This window comes from Heterodontus francisci, chromosome 30 (genome assembly GCF_036365525.1).
Source record: "Heterodontus francisci isolate sHetFra1 chromosome 30, sHetFra1.hap1, whole genome shotgun sequence".
Classification (NCBI taxonomy): domain Eukaryota; kingdom Metazoa; phylum Chordata; class Chondrichthyes; order Heterodontiformes; family Heterodontidae; genus Heterodontus; species Heterodontus francisci.
In genome coordinates this window covers 52527162-52548538 of record NC_090400.1, presented here as the reverse complement: position 1 = coordinate 52548538, position 21377 = coordinate 52527162, and the positions used below count along the sequence as shown (strand labels likewise).

The following is a 21377-nucleotide window of genomic DNA, read 5'->3' as shown; positions in this document are numbered from 1 at the left end:
GACAAGTACACCAAGGTCCCTCTGACCTTCTGTACTTCCTAGGGTTCTACCATCCATTGTATATTCCCTTGCCTTATTAGTCCTCCCAAAATGCATCACCTCACACTTCTCAGGATTAAATTCCATTGCAGGTGGTGGTGTTCCCATGCATCTGCTGCCCTTGTCCTTCTAGGTGGTAGAGGTCGTGGGTTTGGAAGGTGCTGTTGAAGGAGCCTTGGTGAGATACTGCAGATATCTCCTGTGTACTTGCAAATGGTACACGTTGCTGCCACTGTGCGTCAGTGGTGAAGGGAGTGAACGTTGAAGGTGCTGGATAGGGTGTCAATCAAGCAGGCTGCTTTTTCTTGGATTGTGTCGAGCTTCTTGAATGTTGTTGGAGCTGCACCCATCCAGGCAAGTGGAGAGTATTCCATCACACTCCTGACTTGTGCCTTGTAGATGGTGGACAGGCTTTGGGGAGTCTAGCCTCTGACCTACAATACCAGGATACAATAAGAATGGTCTGATAATGGCTTTCCCTCTGAGTTCTTCCTCCTTTGAGGAGCAGTCTTTGACCTCCAAGTTGCTACTCCCCATGGCAGCCCATGTGAGATCAACAACTCAGCAAAGTACAGAACTGACCCTCACTCTCTAATGCCACCTGCTAAAACAATCGTTTATTTAAGATTCAGACAGGATGATAGGCATAGTCCAGGATATGCTACAGAGCAGGAACATGTTCGTGGATTGATATGATATAGAACCATAGAATCCTACTGCACAGAATGAGGCAATTTGGCCCATCGTATCTATGCTGGCTCTGTAAGGATGGAGTCTTAACAGCCGCACGGATGCAGATTTGGAAACAGTTCGGGGAATTTTTGGAAGTTCTGCGTTGGGTCATTGACCCAAAGCAATTCTTCCTCTGAGCTAACTTACCGAAGGCAGAGTCATACTGTCACCAACTACTCAACCAGCAGCAGTGGATAGCCAATTAGTGGCAATTAAGTGGCCACTTGGGAAAACTGGCAATACGGCTGGGAACTTCCTGAAAGCGACGGCCCCCCACTGATGCTAAAGCCCAGCAGGTGGCCGGATGTGGGGGAAGGGGGCAGGGTGGCTGCCAACGAGGCCTTTTTAAATTCCTCGCCACCATCAGAGCCAGGGGGCTTAGAGGGCCACAGCTGCAGTTTCAGGCCATCCTGTGGAGGGGCACCCCCCCCCCCCGCCACCCACAATGATGGCCTGGCACCTGTGGCCACACATTACCTTTAAACATTCAAAGGTCTTTTGAGGGTGCCTCCAACTTGAGATGCCCTCACAATCATCCACCTACAGTGACAGCGCCCACCGTTCCCATGGGGCTGGTGGTAGCCCACAACTTTGGGCACTCCTTATTGTCCCTCCCAGCTGTGCAACTCACCCACAATCCTTAATTGGATGGCAATCTCAGAGGCAGCCTGTTAATTGGTCACCTTTGGGAAGATTGCTATGGCAGGCAGACCTCAGAAGCCCTCAGGGCTGGGATCCAGAAATGGTCCCAGGCCGCATTTAAAATCTAAGGCGGTAAGGTTCCACCCTCAAAGAGCTGTCCCATTTACAGAATCACAGAATTGTTACAGCACAGAAGGAGGCCATTTGGCCCGTCGTGTCTGCACTGGCTCTCTGAATGAGCAATTTACCTAGTGCCACAACCCAGCCTTCTCCCCGTAGCCCTGCATATTCTTCCTTTTCAGATAATAATCCAATTCTCTCTTGAATGCCCCGATTGAATCTGCCTCCACCACACTCTCAGGCAGTGCATTCCAGACCCTAACCACTCTCTGCATGAAAAAGCTTTCCCTCATGTCGCCGTTGCTTCTTTTGCCAATTACCTTAAATCTGTGCCCTCTCGTTCTCGATCCCTCCACCAATGAGAACATTCTCCCTCTCTACCCTGCCCAGACCCTCATGATCCAATCGTAAACTGCAAGGGCAAAGCTGATACAAAACAATGATATGGCTTTCTAAATATTACAATTAAAAATTCACAGCAATACTGTAATGTCAGGATACTCTCCTTACAAAACTGTAGGGTGGATGGTTTCTGTGGCTTAGTTTGCAAACCCTTTCTCTGCTGCCTCACAGCTCACCCCAACTCCGAAGTGGAGAAGTCAGAGACTTACTGCCCTTCCCTCTCCTTCGTTCAATTTAATATAAAAATTGGTATCATGGTCAACAATAAAATTACAGAATCACAAATGTGAAACCACACAATACAACTCTTCACAACATTTGCTAATCTTCAACTCCTTCCCCTCTTCAATCCATGCTGTAGAGGAATGGAACTGAACAGGACTCTCAGTACAAAACTCCTTCCGTGTTTCCTACATGACAAGATGACTACACTTCAAGAGTACTTCTTTGGCTGTGAAGTGCTTTGGGACATCCTGAAGACTCTGTATAAATGTAAGTCTTTCTTTATGGGTCCGACAGACACCCACAGGTTATCAGTGCACAGAGTGGAACTAGCTGCATCTTCTAATCTACAACAGAATCTAAACAGGGAAGGTTATCAAAGCAGCATATGCTGTGAGTCTCTGGTTAAATTGTTGTATGATTTCAGGGAATGGGCCTCACCTGGAATGTCGGTAGGACTCAGACAAACATTCCAAGTGCTGTTGTTTTTAAAAAGTTTCATAATCCTGAATCTTGGAGAAACCTGGCGATTACTATCGGAAGGAAGACGAATACTCCATTGGAACATTAACATGAACTGAAGTTGGGCGATTAAGATTGGCATCACTCTCTCTGCCTTCAGCCAGTTAAGCTTGAAGATTTTTATCAGCTCCTCAGTCTCTGAGAGTGAGGAGAAATAGAGAATGAGTTATTTTTGGCAAAGCAAGTTAACCAGCCACCAAGCACTGGTAAAGGAAACCAGTCAAGTTCCCTGACAGTTAGGATACATGAATTATTGGTCCGTATCACCAACCCATACCTGACATAGATTTTAATGTCTGGTGTGCTAACACGATTTGTAAAATGATGGCATAAAAGAAATCTTGATTTGCTAAATAGACTCCTGTTATTTTGGCTTTCCTAATGAGTTTAATGGGATAAAACTCCATATAACATTTCCTGTACCTATCACTAAAACTCTTACTTTAATGATAAATTGTGTGATTTTATAGTTGCTGTTCAATTTTCAGTTTCCTTGGTTATTTGTCTTCTACTGATTTTGCTGTCTTATGATATTACTCTGAATCTTACCTTGCTATGATCTATCACTTTCTCGTTACTTTGTCTACTGCATGGTGAATTGTACATTGTGATTTGGCTGAAGGGAAGACAGTGGGGTAGAAATTTGACTTGTGATAGTGGGAAAGGGGCAATTGGCAGCTCATTTAAACTCCACAGAAAAGACAATTGTCTTTTACGCTACCAGCCAAGGTGAATTTCTCCCCCAATGCCTTCATATTGTGAATGTTTGTGAACCATTGTAAACCCCAGTGCCATCAGGGGGAAGAGTGTCACTGCTTGTCTCCTTTGAGTGTATTTATTTGCTCTACATGTTATTGACTGATCAATATCACCTTCTCACCAACTTAACAATACTGGAAGCTGCGCTTTTCTTAACAGTGAGGTAGTTTATTTACCTACGAGGAAAGTTCCAATATGAAATGACCACCATTCAATACATAGCATTAGCATGCTAGGAATTGCCAGCCGTATAAAATGGCCCCACTCCTGCAGGCAGTCAGTGGACCATCCTACATAAAGAAAAACACTGGAGTTACTAACACAGCATAGAAAGTATCTGAGAAGCACATAAGGAAAAAGGTAGTTAGGGCTGACTGAAAACTTTCATTTCATCCAGCTTGCTTCAGCTTTCAAATTGGCCCTACGTTTCACTTTGGGTTTTGTTTTGCCATGAAGTGTGTTTGTGATAAGGGTGCTTCTGCGATCTACGGGAAACTGCACTCACAGGAAGCGCATTGAGAAATAGTGACAGTGCTGGATGGCCCCAGTTATGTGAGGGCACATTTGCCTGTAATCTCCTCAGTGGTCAGTACCTGTTGACTCTCCCTGTCTGGACTCACACAGGAAGTGTGGCCATTTGTGCAAGAGAACTGATAGTATCAGTGGGAATGTTGCACAGCATGAACCAAGACAGGAAGGGAGGAGCAGAGGGAAAAATAGGAAACAAATCAATAGATAAGAATCATCAAAACAAGCAAGTATTGTACACAGATAGGGGGCTGAATGAGACTCCCATTAAACGCTCTATTCAATTTTTCTTTCCATGGATTTCATTGGAAAGAGAAATGGGACGGGGTGTATACTGGATTGCTAATTGGATATTGTCTATTAGACACCATTGTCCAAAGTGTAGATTACCCCCTGGGCCCTACCTGTCCAGGTCTTAACGTATAACTTTTTCCATCGAATGTATAAAAACAGGAGAATAGCTTGACAGTACTGAGAGACAACATTGGCAGCAGCCGAGCCTCTGAAAAACACCAAGTTCACATATTAAAGGCGGCTTCAAATGAAGTCTGGGTCATCATTCAGTGGAAGCTTCATTTATCAGAAATTATAATATGTTTTTAAGGTTCTTTGCTACTTACGGCACTCCCAGTGTCAGCACATAGAGGAAGAGATAATTGATTACAGCATTGAAGATGTTGGCTATGAAACCAGTGAAAACTTGAGGCATGATGATCCCCTAAGATGGGAACAAAACAATAAAGTCACTCCTCGGAATTGCCCTTCCATATGGTGTGTGGCACAGTGCCAAGATAGCATAGAGATAGGGTGAAACTGCTCTCCCAATGTCCATGTTTGAGGTACAATGTGCCCCTTGATCTAAAAGGATTTCTTTTTTTTTCCCCTTGGGTCAGGCTCATTGCTGGAACTTGCCTGCTCGTAGGTGCCGACTACTTGCACACATTTGCAGTGAGAGCAACAAATTCCCTGTGCTCCAGGAAGCTGCTCCATCTATCATTGTGCTTCTCCCAGAGTGCAAGAGATTTAAATTGACTGGTTTTAACTGCTATCTCTCTGATAAGTGTCCCGTTCAACAATCCCCCGATGCTGCCATTCCACACTCTCTGTGTTGGATTCACCAATGGAACAACCTACAAATAAGGGAATGAAAGGGCTCCTCCCTTGCTCCCTAAAGGGTTTGTGTGTCTGTGTGTGTGGGCGCGCGCACGCGGACGTGCATGCAGTGGTATTGCCAACTGTAAGTACACCAACAACAATATCCTAGAGACCACCACTAAGCAGAAATGGAAGCAGACCAGCTATATGAACACTGTGGCTACAAGCCAGGATTGATTCTGAGTATTCTGCAATGTGTGACTCATCTCATATTCCCTCAAAGCCTCTCTGTCATGAATCTGGTGGAATACTGAACACTCAGCTGGATAGAGGTATGTCAACACTTATGAAGTTTGATTTGCTTTATTGGCTCCCCTAGACAGTTTCCACCCCCTCTACCACTGGCGCACTGTGACTGTGGCTGCAGTATCTACTGTCTACAGAATGCACTGCAGATTCTCACCCAGCAATCCCTATGACCTCTGCCACCAAAAGAACACACAAGAGCGATAATGTCATGGGAACTCCACCATGTGCAGGCTCGCTCTGTCCCACACCATCCTGACATGGACAAGTGTAGTTGCTCCTGGGTCAATATCCAGAAATTCTCTACCTAGCGCCATCAAGGGAGCACCAGCAATACGCAGACTGTAATGGTTTATGGAGAAGGCTCGTTATCACTCTCTCAGGGCAAATAAGGATGAACAATAAATGCGGCCTTGCCAACATTGCCCACATCATGAGAACAAACTAAAAGGTCAGGCATCAGCGCACTGGGGGAACTGAGAATCAAAGAGCCTTGTTGGTGCTGTCTCTCAGTATTTAGCTGGGGAGCGATTTACTCTCATTAAAGCATTACTGACAGTGTGGTAATTTTCACATTCACAGTCTAGGTGATAATCTGACAAAAGCAGATTGCAAACCCATTGTAGACGTCACCTGATTTTATCCCTTTGATTTCAGTGGCATGAAAATTGAGTGCATTCTATATTGGACGATCAGCTCCACCGGATTACTGTCCAGGCAGTGAAGGTGAAAATGACCCTCACTCGATCCCTTTGAACTGAGAAACTAATTTCATTTATTCAGTCACAAGCAGTAGTTGAGGTCACAGAATCACAGAAATGTTACAGTGCAGAAGAGGCCATTCGGCCCATCATGTCTGCACTGGCTCTCTGAATGAGCAATTCACTTAGTGCCAATCCCCTGCTGTCTTCCCATAACCTTGCACAATCTTCCTTTTCAGATAACAGTCTAATTCCCTGTTGAAAGCTTCAATCGAGCCTGCCTCCACCAGACTCTCAGGCAGTGCATTCCAGACCTTAACCACTTGCCGCGTGAAAATGTTTTTCCTCATGTTTCTTTTGCTTCTTTTACCAATTACTTTAAATCTGTGCCCTCTCATTCTTGATCCTTTCACAAGAGGGAACACTTTCTCCCTATCCACTCTGTCCAGACCCTTCATGATATTAAATACCACTATCAAATCTCCTCTCAGCCTTCTTTTCTCCAAGTAAAATAGTCCTAACCTTTCCAACCTATCTTCATAACTGAAGTTCCTCATCCCAGGAACCATTCTCGTGAATCTTTTTTTCACTCTCTCCAATGCCTTCACATCTTTCCTAAAGTGTAATGCCCAGAACTGGACGCAATACTTCAGCTGAGACGGAATTAGAGTCTTATGTAAGTTCAACCTAACCTCCTTGCTCTTGTACTCTATGCCCCTATTAATAAAGTCCAGGATATGTATGTTTTATTAATGGTGCATTCAACAGTCCTGCCACCCTCAATGACCTATTTACATATATAACCAGGTCCCTCTGCTCCTGCACTCCCTTTAGAATTGTACCCTTTATTCTATATTGTCTCTCCATGTTCTTCTTACCAAAATGAATCACTTCACATTTCTCACTTTGAACTTCATCTGCCATCTGTCTGCCCATTCCACCAACCTGTCTATGTTCTTTAGGAGTTCTACACAATCTACCTTACAGTTCACAATGCTTTCAAGTTTCATATCATCTGAAAACTTTGAAATTGTGCCCTGTAAACCAACGTCTAGGTCATTGATATACATCAGGAAAAGCAAGGGTTGCAACATTGATCCTTGGGGAACTCCACTACAAACCTTCCTCCAGTCTGAAAAACATCCATTAACCACTACTCTTTGTTTCCTGTCACTCAGCCAGTTCCGTATCCGTGTTGCTACTGTGCCTTTTATTCCATGAGCTATAACTTTGCTCACAAGTCTCTTGTGTGGCACTGTATCAAACGCCTTTTGGAATCCATGTACACCACCTCAACTGCATTGCCCTCATCAACCTTCTCTGTTACCTCTTCAAAAAACTCCAGCAAGTCATTTAAACATGAATTTTCCTTAAGAAATCCATGCTGGCTTATTTTAATTAACTCACATTTGTCCATGTGTCTATTAATTTTGTCCCGACTTATTCTTTCTAGAAGTTTCCCCACCACCAAAGTTAAACTGACTGGCCTGTAATTGCTGGGCTTATCTTCACACCCTTCTTTGAACAAGGGCGTAACATTGCAAATCTCCAGTCCTCTGGCACCACCCCTATGGCCAGTGCCTCTGCAATTTCCTCTCCCACTTCCCTTAGTATCCTTGGATGCGTCTCATCTGGTCCTGGTGCCTTATTCACTTTAAGTACAGACAGCTAATGCAATACCTCCTCATCAATTTTAAACCCTTCTAGCGTCTGAATTACCTCCTCTTTCACCATTGCTTAGGTTGTATCTTCTTCCTTGGTAAAGACAGATGCAAAGTATTCATTTACTACCTCAGCTATGCCCTCTGCCTCCATGCATAAATCCCCCTTTTTGGTCCCTAACCAGGCCCACTCCTCCTTTTACCACCCTTTTACTATTTATATGTCTATAGAAGACCCTTTAATATTAGCTGCCAATTTCTGCTCATATTTCCTATTTTCTTCTCTTGTTTGCTTTTTCACTTCCCCTCTAAACCTTCTATATTCAGCCTGGTTCTCAATAGTATTTTCTACCCGACAACTGTAATAAGCACACTTTTTCTTCTTTATCTTAATTTCTATCTCTTTTGTCATCCAGGGAGCTCTGGCTTTGCTTACCCTACCTTTCCCTTTTGAGGGAACACACCTTGACTGTGCCCAAAATACCTCTTCGTTGAAGGTAGCCCATTGTTCAGCTAGCGTTTTTCTTAGTCTGGATTGTTCTGTGTCCTTTTCCATAGTCAGCCAAAAGCTTATGATACAATGATCACTGTCACCGAAATGTTCTCCTACTGTCACTTGATCCACTTGGCCCACCTCATTCCCAGAAACAGGTTTAGCACTGCCACCTTTCTCATTGGACTCAGGTGAAATGCATAGATGAATTTAAGGGGAGGAGAAACAAAAAGATTTCGTGATGGGGTTAGAGGAAGACAGGTGGGAGGAGGCTCGCATGGAGCACAAGCACCAGTGTGAACCTATTGGGTGGAATGGTCTGTTTCTTCACTGTAAATATTTTAAAACTGTAGCCTCTTTTTCCAAATGAGCTTCTGAAATATTATGAATCTTCTGCGCAATTGCAGCTAGCCATTGAAATAAGGGAAATGAAATCAAAGGCTCCCTTATTGTAATAATTATTAAAGTAATTTCATGCAAACTCCAAAATTCAGTGACTTTACCTGATTCTGAAGGTATCTGATCTCTAAGTCATAAAGAAATGCTGCCTAAGAAAGAATATTGAAAATAATTAGCAGCAGATAGTGTATCAATCATTATTGAAATAGAAAAGAAAGTTACATCCATACTTCCTTTGAAAGTTTAAGGCAGACCTGTGTTGGGGTTACATTCAACCAGACTAGACAATTTGCACAGGCCCTCTATGGCCCAAGCTATAGTTGCCTAGAATTTGAAAAGTCCAAACACAGCCTTACTGTATTAGTTGGTATCACTCTTACTTCTGAGTCAGAAGGTTGTGGGTTCAAGTCCCATTCCAGAAATTTGAATGCAAAAATCTAAGCTGACACTCTCAGTGCAGGACTGAGGGAGTGCTGCACTGTTGAGGTGCTGTCTTTTGGATAAGATGTTAAACCAAGGCCTGAGTGTTCCATCAGTTGGATGAAATAGAACCCATAGCGCCACTTTGAAGAGCAGTGGAGTTCTCTCTGGTGACCTGGCCAATATTTATCCCACAATCAACGTCATTATAAAGACAGATATCTGGCCATTTATCACATTGCTCTTTGTGGAAGCTTTCTGTGCACAAATTGACTGCTGTGTTTCCTACATTAAAACAGGAACTACACTTCAAAAGTATTTCATTGTCTGTAAAGTGCTTTGGGATGTGCTGAGGTCATGAAAGGCTATGTAAATGCAAGTCCGCTCAGTCCGCAAGCAGGACCCTGAGCTTCCGGTTGCTTGCCATTTCAACACTCCCCCCTGCTCTCATGCTCACATCTGTGTCCTGGGATTGCTGCAGTGTTCCAGTGAACATCAACGCAAGCTCGAGGAACAGCATCTCATCTACCGATTAGGCACACTACAGCCTGCCGGACTGAACATTGAGTTCAATAATTTCAGAGCATGACAGCCCCCCACTTTACTTTCATTTTTAGTCATTTTTAGTTATTTTTTCTTCCTTTTTTTTACATTCCTTTTTACATTTTTTACAATCTTTTTTTGCATTTATTTCATTTCATCTTAGTTTGTTCGGTTTGCTTACCCACTGTTTTTTTCAGGTTGTTTTTCTTCAGGTTTGCACTTGCTGCTGTTCAATATTCAGTATATTCACACCTAATCTGTACTAATGCTTTGTCTTTCAACACACCATTAACATATTGTTTGCCTTTGCTCCGTGACCTTTTGGTCAGCTATGTGGCCTGGTCCAATCTGCACCTTCTCCTTTGTTATCTCTTGCCCAACCCCCACCTCACTTGTTTATAATCTGTGACTTTTCTAATATTTGTCAGTTCCGAAGAAGGGTCACTGACCCGAAACGTTAACTCTGCTTCTCTTTCCACAGATGCTGCCAGACCTGCTGAGTGATTCCAGCATTTCTTGTTTTTGTTTCAGATTTCCAGCATCCGCAGTATTTTGCTTTTATGTAAATGCAAGTCTTTCTTTCTAGATTGAAGGGCACCAAGAGCTCCCCCAATGGCTCATTTGGTAAATGCACCAGCTAGTCTGTTACTGAGTCAACTAGGAAGGCTGAGGACTGAGCAAGGCACTGGAAAGCACGTGTCATAATGCTATGGGCCTTAGAAATCCTGGACCACAAAGATGGCCAGTTACTTATGATGTGTGTGTGTGTGTATGTGTGTGTGTGTGTAGACATTAGATGAGAAAGGGATAGATTCACTTGTTTTGCTCTTCATGATGAAAAAAACCTGACAACAGTCACTGTTACTTTCACTCTGTGCATGCAAGAAAGGCAATACAATAATCATGGGCCTTAATCTTCATATAAACTGGGCAAATAAAATTTGCAGTAAAAATGTGGGGGATGAGTTCATAGAATGCATTCAAGATAGCTTTCTAGATCAGTCTGTCAGGGAATCACCTAGGAAACTAGATATAGTTTTGTGGAATGAGGCAGGGTTAATTAATAGCCTTACTGTAAAGGAGCCTGTGGGTAAGAGTGATCATAATATGATAGAATTTAATATTACATTTGAGAGCAATTTAGTTAAGTACAAATTAGGGTCTTAAATCAAAACAAAGTAAACTATGTAGGTATGAGGGGTGAGTTAGCTAAGGTAGATTGGGAAAATAGATTAAAAGATATGATGGAAGGTAGGTAATAACAAATATTTAAAGGATTAATTGATAATTCCCAGCCATTATACATTCCTGTGGTCCAACTACGGTGAACAACAGCAGGTAAAGAAAGTAATAGATTAAAGGAAGATGCTTATAATGTTGCCAAAAAGAGCAGTAAGCCTGAGGATTGAGAGGATTTTAAAATTTAGCAAAGGATGTCAATCTAACTAATAAAGAAAAAAAATAAGATCTGAGAGTAAACTAGCTAGAGATAGAAAAATAGATTATAAAAGCTTCAATAGGTATGTAAAAAGAAAAAGATTAGTGAGAGTAAATGTGCGTCCCTTAGAAGCAGAGAGAGGAGAAATTATAATGGTGAATTGCAGAGATATTAAATAAATATTTTTGGATCTATCTTCATGGTAGAAAACATATTTAAAAACTTTCCAGAAGAAATGGAAAACCAAGAGGTCAGTGAAAATAAGGGATTTAAGGATTAGTAAAGAAATAAAACTGATATTCTAGATTTCCCTAGATTCGAGAATAATCCCTATATATTAGAAGGTAGCAACATAACCCCCCTATTCAGGAAAGGAGGGAAAGCGAAAACATGGAACTGTGGGCCAATTAGCATGACATCGGTAATAAGGAAAATACTAGAATCTATTATTAGAGACATGATAACAGGTCACTTGGAAGATCATAGTATGATTGAGTAGAGTCAACATGGATCTGTGCAAGGGAAACTGTGTTTGACAAATCTGTTGGCAATTTTGAGGATGTAACTAGTAGAGTGGATAAGGGGGAACCAGTGGATGCAGTGTATTTGCATTTTCAAAATGGCTTTAATAAGGTGCTGCCTAATAAGTCATTACACAAAATTAGGGCTCATGAGATTGACGTAACGTTCATGTGAGCCTGGATTAAGAATTGGTTAATGGGCAGAAAACAGACAGGAGGAATAAATGGGATATTTTCAGGTTGGCAGGCTGTGACTAGTGAGGTAGTACCTAGTGGCCCTCAGCTTTTTACACTCTATATCAATGACTTAGATGAGGTGACCAACTGTAATGCCTCCAAGTTTGCTGACAATATAGTTAGGTTTGAAAAGTAAGCTGTGAGGAGCATGCAAAGAGGCTGCAAAAGGATTTAGGCAGATTAACTGAGTTAAGTAAAAAGGTGGCAGTTGGAATGTAATGTGGAGAAATGTGAAGTTACCCACATTAGGAGGGAAAATAGAAAAGCAGAATATTTTTTAAATAGCGAGAGACTATTCAGAGGGATCTGGGTGTGATCGTACACAAATCACAAAAAGTTTGTATGCAGGTACGGTAAGCAATTAGGAAAGTGAATGGTATGCTAACCTTTATTACAAAGAGATTGGAGTACAAGAGTAAAGAATTTTTCACACAGTCGTATAGGACTTCGATGAGACCACACCTAGAGTACTGTGTGCAGTTTTGGTTGTCGTATCTAAAGAAGGATACAATTACTTTAGAGGGTGTGCAATAAAAGTTAACCAGACTGATTCCTCAGATGAGGTGATTGTTCTATGAGGAGAGATTGAATAGTCTAGGCCTATATTCCCTAGAGTTGAGAAGAATGAGAGGTGATCTCTCATTGAAACATATAAAATTCTTGAGCGGTTTGACAGCGTATATGCTGGGAGGATGTTTCTCCAGGCTGCGGAGTCTAGAACCAGGTGTCACAGTGTCAGAATAAAGGGTCAGCCATTTAAGTCAGGAGATGAAAAGAAATTCCTTCACTCAGAGGGTTGTGAATGCTTGGAATTTTCTACCAGAAACAGCTGTGGATGCTCCATCGTTGAATGTAACCAGTCAGTGATCAATAGATTTTTGGGTGCTAAGAGAATCAAGGGATATGGGGATCATGCAGGAAGATGTAGCTGAGTTAGTAGATCAGTTGGGCTCTTCGTGAATGGCGGAGCAGGTTTGAGAGGCCGAATGGCCTACTCCTACTCCTACTTCTTATGGTCTTATGCACACACATGGAGAACAGTGACTTAGATGAGGTGCTAGATCTCTGATGGCACCTGTCTATGGATTGTTCACAGCTTCTTCTACTGTCTAGCCATGGGATGCTGAGACACTATGGCTCCCCAGTTGAGATCAGCTGGGGAATCATCCTGATACGTATACCTTGATGGATTTCTCCAGTTAGTCACAGGGAAACCCACGGTGATTTTTACTGACTGGACTCTTTTGGTTTGCGCATATTTCAGGTACCAAATGACTTCAATTGTCTAAAGAAGTTTGTGTGTGTGTGTCTACTACCTGTAATAATTTACTTACAGGAAGAGCAGGAATAAATATCTTCACATAGAGTTGTGTTAACCTGCAAGAAAAATAGAAGATGCTGATAATAGGGAAACCATGGAACATCACCATCTGTAATCAAAGGTAAACTCAAACCGAGGTAGCAAAGTCATGCAGCACAGTCAAGTACCAACATGCAGTGTCACAACAATGAAGGCAGAGGATTAGGTCTGGCACATAGTGGAGTCTCAGCCGGGCTTTGATGGGAGACACAATATAAGAAGGAAAACAACGTATTGTAGAGGTGGTCACCCCGGCAACTCTGAATTTTCTATTAATATCTGGTCTGGCCCAACATTGCTGCAGACATGAAATCAACATTCATTGTACTGTCTCATTTACATAATTAAGGGATCTGATGCCTTCTTTGATTCAGCTGCCTGGGATGCCTGCAAGTTGGAATAAAATTGTAATGGACAATACTCTCACTTGGCTACTGCAGGAGACAGTCTTAAAGCCAATAAAATGTGTTCGATGTTTATGAAGATAGCCCAGCAGGGAAAGCAGGTTATCATGAGAATGAGAATCCCTCTTTGGAGAATCACTCCAATTCGCTTCAGGTTCTTACTGCCATGTGTCTGAAAATCAGAGCAAAAGTTTTGTTAAAGTGAATTGTTTCGATATTGACCATTCCATCACATTCCGATGGATACCATTTTTCTCTACAAGGAATACTGCAACAATATATCAAAAAATTTGAATATTAAACTATTTCTCTCTCTAAACCAAAACCGTTATGATTAGATTGCTTTAGTTGACAGTCTACTCCAGATACGCTCTACACTGCAGAGTGGGGAGAGCTGTTCTAATCCCAAGGATTGTTCATTTTATCACATCAAATCCTTTAATTTTGTGCACACGGCCCCATTAAATAACCTGCTGGTGTTTGCATCATTTATTCCTCTCAGCGTCTTAAACCCCTAGTTAATGTGTTCTCTCAATCTTCTTTCAATGAAATTTTCTATTGACTGTTTTGTGTCACCTCCCAAGATGATTTTCACCTCCAACCTCGTTGCTTGTTAGTTCAGAATCACTGGATCATTTTCCCATCCACAGCTCAAGAGAGTCAAGGCCAATTGTAGCAGCCACTGAGATCAGCTAATTCAGGACACACCAAGAATTCCATTTGGTATTTTCCTGGTCTGTGTGGCTCAAATTCACACAGGGGATTGAGTTTCCCAAGGCCCGAACTTTAAAGATTTATTCTTCTCTGCGATAGCTAATCAATTTTTGCTCCATTAAGAGGGTAACACTGCCCAATGTACAGCATAGAGTTAGCTGCACTTACCTGAGATATAAGTGTGTCACATGCTTGACACAACCCGATACCTATGGAGATACCTGATACAGTTATTACCTGTCCAAAAGAGAAAAAGAAAAGGAAGCATTTAGCAATATCATCTTAGATGATACCACTATATTACAAAATAATACAGGAGAAGACTTTTTATATAAATGCATGAAAAACCATTGTGATTTTTTTTGCTCCTCATTCTTTCCCTTTTCTCTTCCCCTTCCTGTCAGTTATCAACTCTTGATCCACTTTTTGTGCCTCCTGACCCATCAATTCCAATGCTTTCCTGGCCGGCACCCAGTCTTTCACCCTCCCTCAACTTGAATTCATCCAAAACTCTGCGACTGTTCCCTAATTTGCACCAAATCCCCTTCACTCTTGACCAATGTTCCCTCTAAGCTGCATGGCTGCTCAGCAACCCGGAGGTTCCTGTGCATGTCAAACATGAGTCGGTACCTTTAAGTTACCGTGTGTGCACGGCCTTGCAAAAAGAATTTTAAAGCTTTCACGCAATTAAATGAAATGAAATGCAACACAATGAAAAAAATTAGAGGCAACTTTGCCTGTGCTCATGCCTCTATACTGGCTACAATTCTGCCAATCCCTTGAATTTAGAACTTGTATCCTTGTGTTCAAATTCCTCCATGGCCTCACCATTCCCTAGCTCTGCAATCCCAACAATCCTCTGAGAGCTCTGTCTTCCTCCAATTCTGGCCTCTTGTGCAACCCCCACTTGTTTGGCCCCATCATTGGCAGTTGTGCCTTCAGCTGCCTGGGCCCTAACCTCTGGAATTAATCTCTCCACCTCTCCACATGTCTGCCCATCTTTAGGGACATGCCTTAAGACCTATTTCTTTGACTAAGATTTTGGTCACCTATCCTAATGTCTCCTTCTTTGTCTTTAAGTCAATTTTTTTTGTCTGATAACACTCCTGTGACGTGCCTTGGGATTTTTCTTTTTTCTTCTTTTGGGCCTCCTTATCTCGAGAGACAATGGATACGCGCCTGGAGGTGGTCAGTGGTTTGTGAAGCAGCGCCTGGAGTGGCTATAAAGGCCAATTCTGGAGTGACAGGCTCTTCCACAGGTGCTGCAGAGAAATTTGTTTGTCGGGGCTGTTGCACAGTTGGCTCTCCCCTTGCGCCTCTGTCTTTTTTCCTGCCAACTACTAAGTCTCTTCGACTCGCCACATTTTAGCCCCGTCTTTATGGCTGCCCGCCAGCTCTGGCGAACGCTGGCAACTGACTCCCACGACTTGTGATCAATGTCACAGGATTTCATGTCGCGTTTGCAGACGTCTTTATAGCGGAGACATGGACGGCCGGTAGTTCTGATACCAGTGGCGAGCTCGCTGTACAATGTGTCTTTGGGGATCCTGCCATCTTCCATGCGGCTCACATGGCCAAGCCATCTCAAGCGCCGCTGACTCAGTAGTGTGTACAAGCTGGGGATGTTGGCCGCCTCGAGGACTTCTGTGTTGGCGATACGGTCCTGCCACCTGATGCCAAGTATTCTCCGGAGGCAGCGAAGATGGAATGAATTGAGACGTCGCTCTTGGCTGACATACGTTGTCCAGGCCTCGCTGCCATAGAGCAAGGTACTGAGGACACAGGCCTGATACACTCGGACTTTTGTGTTCCGTGTCAGTGCGCCATTTTCCCACACTCTCTTGGCCAGTCTGGACATAGCAGTGGAAGCCTTTCCCATGCGCTTGTTGATTTCTGCATCTAGAGACAGGTTACTGGTGATAGTTGAGCCTAGGTAGGTGAACTCTTGAACCACTTCCAGAGCGTGGTCGCCAATATTGATGGATGGAGCATTTCTGACATCCTGCCCCATGATGTTTGTTTTCTTGAGGCTGATGGTTAGGCCAAATTCGTTGCAGGCAGCCGCAAACCTGTCGATGAGACTCTGCAGGCGCTCTTCAGTGTGAGATGTTAAAGCAGCATCGTCAGCAAAGAGGAGTTCCCTGATGAGGACTTTCCGTACTTTGGACTTCGCTCTTAGACGGGCAAGGTTGAACAACCTGCCCCCGATCTTGTGTGGAGGAAAATTCCTTCTTCAGAGGACTTGAACACATGTGAAAGCAGCAGGGAGAAGAAAATCCCAAAAAGTGTGGGTGTGAGAAGACAGCCCTGTATTACTACATTAAAGGTGCTATGTAAATGCAAGTTGTTTTCAGCTTTGATACAGTTCCACGGGCTTCAGCAGCCCTTGAATGCCCTGCACAAGTGACCAATCTTCATGTGTGAGCCAAGTAACTGCCAGAAGATTATCAGCCCATGAACAGCATCAAGATTGAGCCCTATCTCATTCTCACCTCATGTCCACACATATCAGATTTCTGGGATGGGTCATTGACAATGGTGATGAGCTGGAATTCCTCACTGATGTTTCTGTTCTTTAAACCAGAGCCACTGAACCCAATTGCTACACTCTAGTTGCCCTTTCCACCGAGAGCAACAGGTAAAGCCCAGTCTTTTTTACAAGGAGCATTTCATCAGCTGATAAAGGCACTGAGCTTGAAACTGATAGGAAGCATTGCAATTCCATCACTGTTTACAGAGGATACATTATAATGAAATAAACGTGCACATTCTGAATATAAACTCACCGCTGTGGCGAGACTAACTGCGCCCAATTCAACTTTTCCTAAATGTCCACAGAACGCAGTGCTGACAATATTTATTAGAAGTATCATCAGCTGTGACAAAAACTGTCAATGAAAAATGAATTATAAATAATATACACCGGTCACTTAATTTTGATCATGCTCTTTTGTACCTTAAAAAAATACTTATAATCTGAATAAACCAATCATATTTCTTACTGAAAACAATTGTCTTTTTTTTTCAGAAGGAGATGCAATTTTGAGGTAATTTCACTGAGGTTTTCACGATTATGAAGGAACGTGGCAAAGATTGAGGAAATCATTCACTACGATGCAGGGTTCAAATATCAAGATACACAAATTAGGAATTACGGCCTTTGAAATAATAAAGCAAAGTAAAGCAGAAGATTTTCATCTCTAAGGTAGTGAGTTGTGGAATAAGTTAGCATGCACAGCCATTGAAGTGGATTTTCCAAACGGGTTCAATAAAATGAGTTGTATAAATGGAATCAGTGAAGGGAATTCTATAAATAGGCACATGAAAGGGCTTGTATAAATAGATTAATTGAAGGGTATTATATAATTAGGTGTAGTGAAGTGAATAGTATAAATGGATGAATTGAAGATTATATAATGGATTCGGTGGACAATTAAATACATTTCTCGAAATCGCAGCGTATAGGAGTAGACCATTCAGCCCATCGAGCCTGCCCCATCATTCAATATGATCATGGTTGATCATCCACTTCAATGCCTTTCTCCCCCCCCCCCCCATCCCCATATTGCTTTATGTCATTGGTATTTAGAAATCTGTCAATCTCTGCTTTAAACTTACTCAATGACTGTACTTCTACAGCTCTCTGGGGTAGAGAATTCCATAGATTCACAACCCTCTGATAAAGAAATTTCTCCTCATCTCTGTCTGAAGTGGCTTCCCCCTTATTTTGAAATTGTGTCCCCTGGTTCTAGACTCCCCAACCAGGGGAAACATCTTACCTGCAATTACCCTGTCTATCACTTTAAGTATTTTGTAGGTTTCAATGAGATCACCTCTCATTCTTCGAAACTCTAGAGAATACAAGCCCAGTTTTCCCAATCTCTCTTCATAGGACAGTCCCGCCATCCCAAGACCAAGTCTGGTGAACCTTCGTTGCGCTCCCTCTATGGCAATAACATCCATCCTAAGGTAAAGGGACCAAAACTGCACAGGTGCAGTCTAACCAATGTTCTATACAATTGAAGCAAGACTTCACTACTCCTGTACTCAAACTCCTCTTGCGATAAAGGCTAATATACCATTAGTCTTCTTAATTGCTTGCTGCACCTGCATGTTAGCTTTCAGTGACATATTGGCAAGGACACTCAGGTCCCTTTGTACATCTACACTTTCGAATCTCTTACCATTTATGAAATACTCTGCACATCTATTCCTCCTACCTAAATGGGTTACCTCACATTTTTGAAGGATATGATGAGATGTTAGATGGGTGTAAACTCACCACTGGCACAGCCAGTCTGGAAATATGTTTCACTTCCTGCCAGAAGTTGACAGGCGTCAATTTCTTAATTTTCCTCAGTAACAGGTTGCCATGGGTTCCACGTGTCTGGATAACATTACCAGAGCTTAACTGCATTGAATTCTCCATTTTTCCAATTCTTCACTGCAAAGGAAAAATAAACCAGTTATTTTACTTCTCATGTTTGGGTATCCCCTCCCCCACACTCCCATCCCACTAACCATCACAAGTTATATTACCCCTCTCCATTCAGTTTTACCACCCCTTCTGATGTAAAATGTGGTTACATCCTTAAATCTATTTCCATACCTAGTTTTGTAGTCCTGCTGCTGGGAGCGACAACAGGCGTGGAACATGGCAGCCGTCCCCCATGTGACCCATGCAGCCACGCTGCCGTGATTATGCGGCAGACGGCCACTTACCATAATGACAGTGGCTGCTCCCCTCAATCACATTGTAGAAATGTGGACAATTGCTCGGACTCCTAGCCCTAACCCAGGAAAAACAATGAAAACAAGTTTGGAGAAAGCAAGACTAAACTCCTGGCTGCATGATCTGTGAGGTCATGTCAGCAGTAAAATGTTCCAACTGGTTTGTTCGGATAGGGAAGCTCAGCAGACAAAAATGACTCATTCACTAACTATTGCAAGTTTGTGATCTCCCGATTGAGTGTGCTAACCTGTAGAAACAGTGATAACAAGATGCAGCTTGTATCTAATCTAACCACACTAATTGTCTCAAGGAGTAGACGGAACTCATGACAGATATGGTGATGTAAACTGAGAATAATCTGCTGAACCTTCCGCTTCTGTAAATTGCCTAGGCAACCACACTAAAATTTTGAATAACAAGTGACGTATGTTCTGAAATGTATAAATGCTACCTCATATTGTTTTAACTTAACTCACTTATGACACTGTCAGTGGGGCGTGTGGTCCTACGCAGTAGAATCAACTGAGTTCAGCTTGCAAGCAATAAAGAGTAATTGATTTTAAATGGTGTCGAGACTTCTTTACCTATACAGGTCTGAACCGATTCTTACAACATGGCGGGGTTGGCATTGGCGACACCATGAATGGCATCACCTGATGCAGGAGCAGGTGCTGGCGCCTTCTGTAAAAGTTTGCCAACCCTGCATTCACTCTCTTCCTGCATTGCAGTGAAGCTCAATGAAGCAACAGTTCTGTACTGTGCCAGAAATTTAAAGGTCAACAAGTGGCCCCACTGGGTATCCTTCTGGTCAAGTCAGAGGTCCGAGCAAGGGTGTTCTCATTGTTCAGTGATGCCGCCCTGCTTCTTCTCTTCCAGGCTGCAAGGGAAAGGCGGGAGGTCCTTTTCCCCAGCAATGGCAAGAAGAGGTCCTCCTGCCTGACCAAGCAAGCCTGGATGGAGATCGCAGAGGAGGTTAGCAACCATGGGATCACTCGCCGAGACTAGATCCAGTGTGGGAAGAGGGTCAATGACCTCCTGCGTTCAGCAAAGGTAAGTGCCACATTTCAAAATTGCTTAGTGTGATCTGGTTGTCACTACACAGTATGCTACATGGGTGCCACTGCCATTTCAAAGACAGGGAGGTCAGGGAGGATTGATGGCACATGATTGGCTGCATATGTGAATCAAGTCTCCCTCATTAGTACCTCAGAACAAGTCAGACCCCTGATAGGGTGAGCCCGTATGCCATTCAAAGCATCCCCCAGGTGTTGATGAAGCACCCATGTTGGTACAACCGTGATGGTGATGTTTGACAATGTTCAATATCTGCATCCTTGCTCTTTCAGGAGAAGAGGGCCCAGAACAGTAGGGAGGTGTCCAGGACCAGAGGCGGGGTGCCCAACCTGAGGCCTCTGTCACAAGCCGAAGAGGAGGCGCTGGAGTTAGCCGGGAGCCTAGGAGGAGGTGCCATATTGGACATGGAGCTCGGTGTCCCAGTTGAAGAGATGATTATTGCCAAACACAGAATGATTCGAAATTACATCTCCTATGTAGATGCTACGCTGTTATCATTGCAACATGTGTACCATAACACCTAAATGTCTGTTCTTCACATTGTATCTTGCAGGGTGACACTCGCCAATGCTACCGGAGACCGAAGGAACAACGAGCACCTCTGAGGAAGAGATACACTTAGAGGATGCACCATCCCATGACACCCCTGCACCTTCCACCAGCGCAGGTATTCGCACCTCAGTGGGTATCCGATCAGCATTAGATTCGGGGTCATGAACTGGTGAGAGCACACCACACCGAGCAGCTGTACTGGCATAGGAAGCCCTCAGGCAGGCGGGGCCCTCCAGGCCTCAGAGGACAACCGTCAAAGTCGTCCCAAACCAAGGGGTGTTCTGATCAGCAGCCTGCCTCCAGTACAGCTGCCAGCACAGAGATCACACTGCGAAGGAGCACCCGCAAATGTACGAAAAAGACACGTTGACACGTATGGGTATTCACGGGTGAGACAGATACGCCATGTGTACTTTAATTAAATGCGGTGTCCTGCCAATTGTCAGCCTTTACTGTCTGAATAACGCATGCCACCATGGATTGATTATGTGTCTTTCAATTACATCATAAGCCTCTTCTTCTTCTGCTTTGGCCTCCTTGTCTCAAGAGACAATGGGTAAGCGCCTGGAGGTGGTCAGTGGTCATAAGCCTTACAGTACTGCCAATATAAGCAATAACATCATTGCCATGCCAGTATGCATGATGTGAGTTTGCACGGATGATGTCACATGGGTAATGGCTCAGTTAGCTGCTACCAGTCATGCTGGAGAGACGGATGTTTCAGAGGCGGAAGACTTCAGGCCACATGCATGATGATGGGC

The 21377-nt window shown here is 43.3% G+C and overlaps 2 protein-coding genes across 4 annotated transcripts in view; one reads left to right on the top strand and one right to left on the bottom strand.

Moving 5' to 3' along the window:
- LOC137346781 (multidrug and toxin extrusion protein 1-like) overlaps positions 1-21377 on the bottom strand; it is a 43872-nt gene that overhangs the window by 15467 nt on the left and 7028 nt on the right. Inside the window, exons 1-10 of one of the 3 annotated variants that reach the window (XM_068010619.1) lie at positions 18868-19151; positions 18541-18702; positions 17045-17146; positions 14427-14495; positions 13568-13716; positions 13115-13157; positions 8726-8770; positions 4587-4684; positions 4371-4468; positions 3615-3728 (exon numbers count right to left, since the gene is read on the bottom strand). In XM_068010619.1, the coding sequence (XP_067866720.1) occupies positions 3615-3728; positions 4371-4468; positions 4587-4684; positions 8726-8770; positions 13115-13157; positions 13568-13716; positions 14427-14495; positions 17045-17146; positions 18541-18687 (865 nt within the window). In that variant the 5' untranslated portion in view covers positions 18688-18702; positions 18868-19151. Of the gene's footprint in view, positions 1-3614; positions 3729-4370; positions 4469-4586; positions 4685-8725; positions 8771-13114; positions 13158-13567; positions 13717-14426; positions 14496-17044; positions 17147-18540; positions 18703-18867; positions 19152-21377 lie in introns of those variants that run through there. The other 2 variants (XM_068010618.1, XM_068010620.1) reach the window with 2 other exon arrangements.
- nxn (nucleoredoxin) overlaps positions 20758-21377 on the top strand; it is a 312185-nt gene continuing 311565 nt past the window's right edge. Inside the window, exon 1 of the mRNA XM_068010624.1 lies at positions 20758-21005. The gene's annotated coding sequence lies outside the window, so the exon portion shown is untranslated. The remainder of the gene's footprint in view (positions 21006-21377) is intronic.